The 11,379-nt window shown below is 37.5% G+C and overlaps 1 protein-coding gene across 1 annotated transcript; it reads right to left on the bottom strand.

Annotated features, from left to right (window-relative positions):
* Positions 1 to 265: 265 nt before the first annotated feature.
* Positions 266 to 3,063, bottom strand: LOC142182010 (uncharacterized). The gene is made up of 4 exons (XM_075255784.1): positions 2,363 to 3,063; positions 1,909 to 2,276; positions 1,211 to 1,479; positions 266 to 364 (listed from the first exon to the last, which is right to left on the bottom strand). Exons 1-4 carry the CDS (start codon positions 3,061 to 3,063, stop codon positions 266 to 268), a joined length of 1,437 nt encoding a protein of 478 aa, XP_075111885.1.
* Positions 3,064 to 11,379: the final 8,316 nt, after the last annotated feature.

Below are 11,379 nucleotides of genomic sequence, written 5' to 3'. Positions count from 1 at the left end.
CTAATTCTATATAGGTAAGCTAGGCTGTGGATTGTATCTTTAAAAGCTCAACTTCTGTAGCTGGTTCCTTATATCACTTGTGCCTCTAATATTACATACACATGCTATCTCTCTAGCTATGCTCTCTTGATCTCTAGTTTCTCCTTTGAAAATTTTGTTGTTTCTTTCCTTCCATATTGCATGTAGAAACTCTGTATATGTCATTTTGATGATCTTTGATGTAGTTGTTCTCCCTTTAGTCTTCTGCATTATCCATGTGAAGAGATCAATCTATATCTGTCCTATTGGACTTTGCATTTGCAACCACTGTAGTAGTCTGCTCCACAATCCTCTTGAAAAACTGCATTCCCCAAAGAGGTGATCCCTGCTTTCATCTGAGACTTGACACAACACACAAAGTGATTGCACATTGATACCCCATTTGCGAAGTCTGTCTGTAGTAGCAATTTTTCCATGACAATGCAACCATAGAGTGAAGGTAGCTTTAGGTCTGGCTCTGTTATGATATATCAATCTCCTCCATTCAACTTTAGGATGATCCCCTAGTAGTTGATTGTAGTTGTATCTGATAATAATTTTCTTCTATACAGTAGGCCTTTGTATTTGCTTGATATCATCCCTTGCCCCCAATATCTTCTTTACCATCCAGCTTGCCTGGTTTGGTATGCTCATTTCGAAGATGTTTTGTCCTTCGATATAATAGAGATGAATCCATTTTATCTGCCTTATGTGTAATGTCCCAGAATGTCTTTGCTATTGCTGCTTTATTCCACACTTGTATATTGGTGATGTTGTACCCTCCAGCTGCTTTAGGTAGACATACTCTTTTCCAGGCCAACAATGCCTTTTTTGTGATGATATTCCCTCCTGACCTCACATAACTTCTGCAGTATGCCTCAATCAATTTGACGACCTTGACAGGTAATATGAACATTTGGGCCCAATATGCTTGCATGCCAAATAATACTGATTACACTAATTGAATTCTTCCAGCATATGACAATTTCTTGGCTGTCTAGGATGATATTTTTGCTGTGATCTTGTCTATGAGAGGTAACCATTGTGCTAATATAAGCTTCTTTGTATCCAAAGGAATCCCTAGGTATCTGAAGGGCATCTCCCCTTGAGCATACCCTGTTCTCTATAACAAGATTGTCTGAGTATTTGGTGTAACACCCCCAAAATATATTGTACTCTTAGAGGTATTTGCCTGTAACCCTAAAGCACCAGAAAGGGTTAGAAAACATTCTTGCAATTGTTGTACAGAGTCTAAGTCACCCCTTGCAAATAGTAACAAGTCATACGCAAAGCTAAGATGAGTTATGCCTAGTTTCCCACATCTAGAGTGATATTTGAACTTTTTGTTCTGCTTGAGATTACCCAATAGCCTACTCAGATACTCCATTGCTATATCAAATAGGTAAGGTGATATTGGATCCCCTTGTCTTAGGACTTTTGCTGCTGGGAATGGTTCCATTGCTTTAACATTGAACAAAATAGAGTAGATAACAGAGGACACACATGCCATGATCCATTTTATGAACTTAGTTGGGAACTGTAATGTCTCCATCAGCTATTCGATATATACCCATTCAACTGAGTCATATGCTTTTATCATGTCCACTTTAATCATACACCTAGGAGAAATGTATTTCCTATTATAAGCTTTCACCAGTTCATGAGCTAATATGATATTATCAAAGATTCTTTTTCCAGGAATAAAGCCCGCTTGTGCTTAAGATATAATACATGACATCACTATTTGCATTCTGTTGGCTAACACCTTAGCAATCAGCTTGTATAGTATTGTGCAACAAGCAATAGGTCTGTATTCTCTTACTGTTTCTAGATTAGGTACTTTGGGGAGAAGAGTAATGGTTGTACAGTTAATTGCTTTATACATAATACCTGTCCGGAAGAACTCTTTAATTGCATTGCAAACCTCCTCCTTAATGATTAGCCAAACCTTTTTGAAGAAAACTGCATTGTAGCCATCTATTCCAGGAGCCTTCTCATTGCCTATTGAGCATAATCCTGTATATATCTCTGTATCTGTCACTTCGGCACACAACTCCACTTGTTGTTGATGAGTCAAGGTTGGCCCTTTTTTCATAACCATTCTATTAACTGCAGGAAGATTTTTGGCTGATGTTCCCATTAGAGCTTTATAGAATTGCATCAACTCCTCTTTGATATCAGCAGCTTCATTAAGGTTCCTTCCTGTTAGTGATTTAAGTTCAGTGATCTGCTTTTCTGTTTCTTCTCTTTCATGATTGCTGAGAAGTATTTATTGTTTGAATCTCCCAATTGAATCCAATTAGCTTGAGCTTTTTGCTGTAGTATGCTTTCCTCAATTAGGGACCAGGATTCCAACTGTTGCAAGCAATCCCTTTCTTGGTCACCTAGTGAATCAGTATACTGATTGTGCATTTGTGCTTGTATGCTCTTCAACTTATTCCTTGCTTGATCAATTCTCTCTGTAACTTCTTTGTACTCCTCTTTATTCAGTTGCTTGAACCTTAGTTTAAGTTCTTTCAGCTTGTACCATATACTCTTCATTCTTTCCCTGACGTGATTTTGATTCCATCCTGCAGCCACTATATGGGGAAATTCCGAGTGATCAACCCAAACATTGAAAAATCTGAAGGGTACTTTGATGTTGGTGGTGGGATGAGTAATGGGGATCAACATTGGTGTATGGTCTGAAATAAAGGGATCTTCAAAATTGACAGTAAGATGACCATGTTGCATCATCCAGCAATCATTTCCAAATGTTCTATCCAGTCTGCTTCTGACTCTATCATCTCCTTGTTTCTTGTTTATCCAAGTGTAGTATTCACCTCTCCATGGGATTTCAGTTAAATATAGATTATGGTACCATTCTGCAAAATCATGAATATCTGCTAGAGTCACAGGTACTTTAGAAATTTTGTCTTGTGGAGTTAGCATAACATTGAAGTCTCCACTAATCAGCCACGGTTGTTTCCCAAGTGCCAAACTCTGTAGCTTCTTCCACATATCTTTCCTTTGCTCCATTGCATTGTATCCATACACCACTGTCATATAGCAGGCAAAAGTACTTTTTGTATCTGTGATATAGCAGTGTATAAATTGAGCATCATTCTCAATTTCTTGCACATTGTATGCTTTCTCATCCCACAGGATCCAAATTCTTCCATTGGAGGCATTGTTGTAGTTGCTGATTATCTTCCAATCTGGTGCAATCCATTTTGATATAGCCCCAACATTCTTCTCCTTGACTTTAGTTTCCACTAGCCCAGCTATTTTTATGTATTTTTCTTTTAGATACTGCTTTATTTCTTTTTGTTTATATCTCTTATTCAATCCTCTAACATTCCAAATTAACCAAGTCATTGTTGATGTTGTGATTTCCCTCCTATATTAGGAGGTTTGGCTTTTCCTGTCTTAGTTTCCACAGTTTGTGGTGATTGAAATCCATTCATGATTGTTATAGCATATCCTTCATCAATTGCCTCATTGTGTTGCGTTCCTCCTTGTGTAAGCATTGTTGTTTTCTTTGGGCTCCCTACCACCTTATTTGCTAATTGCCAATTCTCCTGCTGGTTAGTGTCATGTATATGCTGTGCCTGGCCCTTGTACTCTTGAGCTTGATGAGATCCTCTATTCTCTTTAGTATTTGGTTGTGGCTGATCTTGTGTATCCTCTTTCTCCTTTTGTGTGATTGTGCCCTTAGGTATCCAAGTTGGAATTACTCTCCTTTGTCTTCTGCCTCTTTGTGCCTGCCTTGTTGTTACTTCTTTCTTGGCCTTGCTACAATCATGCCCAAGTTTGAGGCACTCAACACAATATTCTGGTTTCCACTCATAAAAAATGGCTTGCTAAAAATGTCTTCCAGATGGATCCTCCATTGTTATCTCTCTTGGAATTTCTTTAGTAACATTCACTTCAATTAGGATCCTAGCATATGATACTCTAGTTTGGTTAGCTGTACATTGATCTACAAATAGAGGCTTACCAATTGCACTAGCCATTTTACTAAGTGATTTATATCCCCAACAGTTCATTGGCAATTTGGGAAAAGTGACCCACAAAGGAATTTCTGTTAGGAATTCATTTGATATATCAAAATCTGGTGCCCATTGCTTTAAGATCATAGGTTTGCTATTGATAGTATAAGGCCCTCCATACAAAACTTCCCGAAGATCTTCTATATTTTGGAACTTCACAATGTAATAACCTTCTTCGTGGAAGTAAATAATTGGTTCAGTCACATTGCACCAGGTGCGAGCGACAAACTGTTTCATGTAATTATATCCAGGTGTCTCACCGACAATGTATACAATTAGAGCATTCTTCCATTTTATGATTTCCTTCTCGACCTCCTCTTTGTCTAATTTCACTACTACCTTGCCATTGACAATGTATGGTGCCATATATGTCAACATCATGCCATTCTCAGCTGCTCTATTGCCTGCAAACAGATTAACCCATGTTCTATTAGGCTCTCTTGCTTCTGTTTCCTTAGTCTCAAGCTTTTCTCGATCTTCAATTTCACTGCCTACCACCTGTTTGCTTTTATTACCAGACGATCCAAGCTGGTCAGTTACCTGATTTTCCACTGTAATCTCTTTTTTCCCATCCTCAGATATGCATGTTGAATGTCTTTATGATATTGTTGAGATCTGCTTTGATTGCTACTTGATGCTTCTCCCAGATTCACCTGGGTTTTATCCCCAGTTAACGATTTCAATGATGTCGACTGGTGGTGTTCCTCAACTGACATCCCACTTAGGTTTAATCACTTTGCTATTGCATTTGGTAGCTGCAGTGTATTTACAATCAATGAACTTGACAGAAATTGATTTCCCGGCGGTGTTGCGAGCTTTTGTGTACTACCTCTTTCTAGTGTTTTAGCTATAACCTTTGCACTTACAGAGCTTCCAACAGTGACGAGCTATTTTTTTGGCCGTCCCCTTCTCCCCATGGCTATTCCCGGTGGGCGTACGATAGCATAACGTGCACCGAGAGCCTAGAGAGAGAAATTGACGTTTACAATAAAATTTCTTTGTTGAGCAAGACATATGCTTTTTTACCCACCTAATTATGTGTATCCTAGTTAGCCCCGTTAAACCTATACTCTTATTTCTTTAGAAGCCATATTACAAGCCTGGTCCTTTTGTTTGGATGGACTATCTGTTTGAACTTTTTAACTCTCTTTAGCATTTAAAATTGTTATGAGTTTGTTAAAAGCTAAGTAGAGATATGATTGGTTTTTAAATGGAACTAAGAAAAATAGAGAAAAATACACTGTTTAAAATATTATGAGAGCCACTTGTAAGGAATTGAAAAAAAAAGTGAACTTGCTTGGGAAATGAAAATAAGAACTTAGAAAAAGAGAGTTTGTGTATGTATTACAAAGAAAAAATAATAATTCCTTGCTACTGGTAGTTCTCATCTTGTTTGTGTTTAAAGAAATTAAGAGTTTGGTACTATTATTTTTGTGAAGGTTGGGGTGTGGTTCAACACAAGTGTTGGATTTGAAATATTATTGTATGTGTATTAAAGTGTTTAGGGAGATGCAGTCTTTTTATCCAAAATATATTCTACCAGTCCCGCAACCTACATTACAACCAAATTAAGTCCTACTTATACCTTGACTGAATAAGCTCAAATTAGTAGAGTATTATAGTACGGGCAAGCCTATGGTATGTTTTCTCTGACACATGAATTCTGTTTCTGAGAATGAGTGAATTCTTTCTATCTTGAGTTCCTAATTGTTCTTGAATTTTATTGTGTGCGGAACTACTCTCTATTTTTGGTGTGAGGGCACATGATTTGCGAAAGAAAGGTAAATTCTTTAGCCTCTGTGTTAGAGTAAGTGAGCAGGTTTTAAAAAATACGTGGTGCTTGTGAGTTGAGTCTTGAGGCTGCGTGGTTACAGTATGATGCTTAGTCTATTTTAGTTATTCTTGTCATGATGAGCTAGGGAGGTTGTTTGATGAAAAAATCGTATCTATATGAAGTATACTTTGATTGATCGAGATGAGCAATTGTTTAAGTATGGGGTGTTGATGGTAGGCTAGAAACTCATGTTTTAGCAGGTATTTTACACTCTAACTGTTGAGTATTGAGGTTTTGATGATTAACAAAGTTTTTCAGAGGAAATGCTCTAAGAACCAGGTCCTCAAGATAGCTTCTTAACTGCTCTAAGAACAGGTCCTCAAGGTTGATGATTGCACGTTCTTACAAGGTAGTGACTTTATCACAAAGTTACTCAAGTCTGAGTTCGTTGGAAGAGGACTTCTAAACATGATAAGGGTTGTTGTCAAAGAAGATATGCTTGCATAAGTGAGAGACAAGAGTCCCAAGAATTGTGGAGTCCTTGGAGCAGTAAGAGTCCTATCAAACGAGAAGCTGACTACGCATAGGACTCCTAAAAGATCTCGGAATCTAGGGAGTTTAATTACTATCTTTTTGGACTGTTGAGATTATGCTTTTGCACATCAACCGAGGAACTACATTTTCTATACTCACGTCGATTACTAGTATTAGTGTTCTTCTTGAGTCAGTTTAGTAAACATGTTTTAAGAAATCGAGTTGTAATCAAAGTGTCACATATAATCAGTGAGTTGGAGTGATTTTTTGTTTTGCAAGTTAGAGTAACTTGTAAGTCAAATAGTTGAAGTAGGAGAACTGGAGAGTATTGAGTTACAAGTTTTTTAATCGATACATTTTCCTAATTGTTTTAGTGAAGTTGAAGCTAAAATCCTACGTAGTAGGTCATAGTTTTTGCACCTTTTGAGTCGAGTGATATTTCACGTAAAATTGTTGTGTTTACTTTACTATTTATTTTGCTTACGCTTAAGGAGTAAGGTAATGAACCAAGTTCTTTAGTAATCCATAAAGGCACTCAATCTAAAAATTGGTATCAGAGCGGGTTCTCTCACAAACGGTTTACACCTAAAGAAATCTTGGAAGTAAAATGAGTGCCCCACCTGGCATTAACGAAGGACAATCAACTACTAAACCACCCATGTTTAATTAAAAGTACTACAGTTGGTGGAAAGCAAGAATGGAGAATTTCCTAACGACTGAAGACTATGAACTATTGGACCATAGTGAATCAATATCCCACTTAAAAAATGGACAAAATGAAACTGTCCCCAAAGATCCCTCTGAATTTGTAGTTGTAGCTTTCAGAACTATGGAAAATAATGCAAATGCCAAGAAGATCCTTATATGTGGACTTGGTACTGATGAGTACAATAGTATATCAACTTGCTTTAATGCAAATGAGATATATGATACACTTCAAACTACTCATGAAGGAACAAACCAAGTGAAGAGATCAATGATTGAATTGCTTATGAGGAACTATGAGCTCTTCTCCATGAAGGAGTCTGAGCCCACTCAAGAGATGATGACTAGGTTTACTATAGTAACAAATAAACTGAAATCACTTAGAAAGGTATTCACTTGCAGAAGAGTTGGTTAGCAAAGTTCTAAGGATTCTTCCAGCTTCATAAGAATCAAAAGTCACAGCTATTCAGGAAGCAAAAGAGTTGGATAAGATCTCACTTGGTGAGTTGTTTGGAAATTTAAAGACTCATGAGATAAGAAAGACAGAACTGTGCAAGGAAGAACCAATGAGGGATAAGGCCTTGGTTCTTAATACATCCGAAGAAGATGAATCTGATAGTGATGATCTTGAACTAGCAATGTTTACTAAGTTCAAGAAGTTCATGAGAAATTCCAAAAATGCATCTAAGAGAGAAAATAGTGGTAAAACTAAGTAGATTGACAGAGCTTCATATGATGGGTGATACAAGTGTAACAAGCTAGACCACATGGTCAAAGACTGCCTAATGTAGGAAACTGATTAGAAGAAAGAAAGAGCTAAAAAATAGAAACGGGAAAAATCGAAAGAGAAGGGTCCAAACAAAGGGAAAATCCCAGGCAAAGGATTCACTGAAACAATGATGCAGGCTTTTCTAGTAGCATATGAGGATAGTGGAAGTGACAAAGAGGAAGAGAAAGAGGATGAGGCCATAAGTCTCTATTGCTGTGATTGACGCACATATGGCAGTGGAGACTAACCCTCCAGTACAACTAGGAATTCACATTGGAAGACCTCCTCTATTTGACGAACATCACTATGATGAATGGAAGATTCGTATGGAAACGTTCCTTCAGGCCACTGACTTTGACCTATGGTTAATTGTCAATCATGGGCCAATTATCCCCACCAAAGTGGATAGTGAAGGAAACAAATGTGACAAGAGAGAAGAGGATTATGATGATGAATATCGTCAATAATCTAGAAAAAATGCTAAAGCAAAAGACCTGCTCTACAAAAGTTTACCAAGAAATGTTCTCTACAAGGTGTCATCTTGCATTTCTACTCATGATATATGAAGGACCTTGGAGGCTGATTTTGGAGATGAAAACATTGAAGTCGCGCTGATGGCAATTGAAGAAAGTCAACTAGAAAAAGAATTGATAGGGATGATGGCCATGAGTGATTCAGAGACTGAAGATTAAACAAATCAGGTAAGTATCTCTAACTTGAAGGAAAATATTCATGCTACGTCTAAAAAATAGCTAATAGCCATAACTGTGACCATGATGAGTGATATAGACAAGATGAGTGCTGGAAATGATCATTTAATAAGTAACATTTCATGTATTAAACTTGACCTCAAGGAACTTGAATCTATTAAAAATGATCTTAAAGGACAGGTCAAAAACCTTAAGAACCAGGTTCTTGAGCTCACTTCTAAAAATGAGAAGTTACCTGATACACATGGTAAGAAAAAAATGAGTGATCTGTAAGATAAGCTTGAAAAGAAACTAAAGGAGGTTAAAGATAATCTTTGTAATGCCGAATGTAGGAATAAGGTATTGCAAGAAAATCTTGAAAAAGAAAAATATGAACTATCTAGGCCAAGCAAGTGGCATAGATCCTCAGATGCACTAAATTGGCTAAATAAAAACTGCAGCACTACCAAATCAGGAGTTAGCTATAGAAAAACTATACCCAGGTTTGATCCAAAGTATGTAGGAATTCCTGATAACAAGATGTGCACTCACTGTGGGAAGGTAGGACCCTTAAGAGATACTTGTCCTATCTTAATTCATGCTTAGTTTAAGAACACCTTTGGTCTTGCTAAAAAATATGAAGAAGGAAGAAGAACAAAAGTCAAGCCCCTTGTTCAAACTAGGTAGATTAAGGTCAATAAGAAAAGAACTGTTACTCCTCTTCTCTTTTGGCGAAGAAGAGATCCGATTCATCATTTTTCAAATAAAAAGGGACCCGAGCTTATCTGGGTTCCCAAAACTAACTTGTGATTTTTGGTGCAGGCTAAAGTTAGAGGAAATAATCAAGACTGGTATCTAGACAGTGAATGCTCAAGATATATGACTGGAGAAAAGAAAAACTTCCTCTCACTAACAGCCTTCCAAGAATGGAGTGTCTCATTTGGAAATGGGAAAAAGGGCCAGATAACATGTATTAGTAAGGTTGTAAGTCATTCTCTCATGCTATAGAAGATGTGTATTATGTATAAGTCTTAAACATAATCTTCTTAGCATCTCTCAAATGTGTGATAAAGGAAATGAGGTAAAGTTTAATTTCAAAATCTGCATTGTCACTAAGCTGGATACTAATAAAATTGTGTTAAAAGATAAGAGACATAACAATGTCTACACGATATCCATTATGTTTCTTCCTCAGAGTGAGCACACATGCTTAAGTATAGTGTAAGATGACCCATTATTATGGCATAGAAGACTGGGACATGCCAGTCTATCTTAATTCAGCAAGTTGGCAGCAAAGGACCTAGTCCATGGACTACTAAAAATTGAGTTCACCCCAGACAAAATGTGTGATGCTTGTGTCAGAGGGAAACATGTAAGGTCATCTTTTAAATCTAAAAAGGTTGTCAGCACTTCTAAACCCCTGGAAATCCTTCACATGGACCTATGTGGACCAATGAGAGTGAGGAATAGGGGAGGCAAAAGGTATGTATTTGTCATTGTAGATATTTTTCTAGGTACACATGGACCCTGTTTCTGGCATCCAAAGATGAAACTTTTGATATTTTCTGTGTGTTTGTCAGAATGATTTAGCAGAAACTGGGTTGTGATGTTTTAAGTATAAGAATATACCATGGAACTGAGTTTGAAAATTCTAAATTTCTTGAGTCCTGTAGCACACATGTCATTGATCATAACTTTTCTGCACCTAGAACTCCACAACAAAATGGTGTTGTGGAAAGAGAGAATAGATCTAGAAGACATGGGCAGGTTCGTGCTAATTACTAGTGGACTGCCTAAGAGCTTTTGGACTGAGGCAGTCAATACTACTTTTTATTTGCTAAACTGATGCATGGTCAGACCTATTCTTGAGAAAACTCCCTATGAGTTACTTCGAGGGAGAATGACCAATATCAATCACCTAAGAGCTTTTGGGTGCAAATGTTTTGTGCACAATAATAGCAAAAAAGCTGTAGGAAAGTTTGATGACATAAGTGATGAGGGAATTTTCTTGGGCTACTCACGACATAGTAAAGCTTACAAAGTATTTAATAAAAGAACTATGTGCGTAGAAGAAAATGTTCATGTTATTTTTAATGAATCAAAAAACATGGCTGAGAAATGTTTGCAGGATGAAGACTATGACATAGGGCCCACTGATGAAGGAAATTCTAAAGAACCTGAACACCAATTCTGAAGATGGATCAGGAGATCCTAAGGAAGTTGAAAGTGATCAGGAAGAACAAGAAGAAGAGAGAACTACTCCGACTGCTACCCAGACAGATGAAGCTGTAACTACTGACACTTGTCCTTTGGGTCACTCCTTAGGTGAACCATATCTAAGGATGCAGATTAGACCATGGAAACATTAAAGCCCACACCCCCTTGAGAACATCACCTCCGATCCTAATGCTGGAGTGCAAACCAAGTCATCTCTGAGAAACCTATGTGCACTTACAACATTCCTCTCACAGGTTGAGCCTAAGAATATAAAGGAAGCCCTAATGGATCCAGATTGGATTATATCCATGCAAGAGAAGCTGAATCAGTTTGAAAAAGCAAGGCCTGACACTTGGTGCAAAGACCCAAGAACATAACTATCATATGTACTAGATGTGTGTTCAGAAACAAGGAGGATGAGCAAGAAAATATCACAAGAAACAAGGCCAGACTGGTGGTTCAGGGATACAATCAAGAAGAAGGCATTGACTATGATAAGACATTTGCACCTGTAGCTAGAATGGAAGCTATAAGAATTCTAATAGCTTTTGATTCACACATGGAGTTCACCCTGTATTAGATGGATGCGAAGAGTCCATTCTTGAATCGTTACCTAAATGAGGAGGTGTTTGTTAAACAATC

Source organism: Nicotiana tabacum, chromosome 6 (assembly GCF_000715075.1).
Source record: "Nicotiana tabacum cultivar K326 chromosome 6, ASM71507v2, whole genome shotgun sequence".
Taxonomy (NCBI): domain Eukaryota; kingdom Viridiplantae; phylum Streptophyta; class Magnoliopsida; order Solanales; family Solanaceae; genus Nicotiana; species Nicotiana tabacum.
Note: the sequence above shows the minus strand (reverse complement) of the source record. Positions and strands in the feature narration are given on the sequence as shown.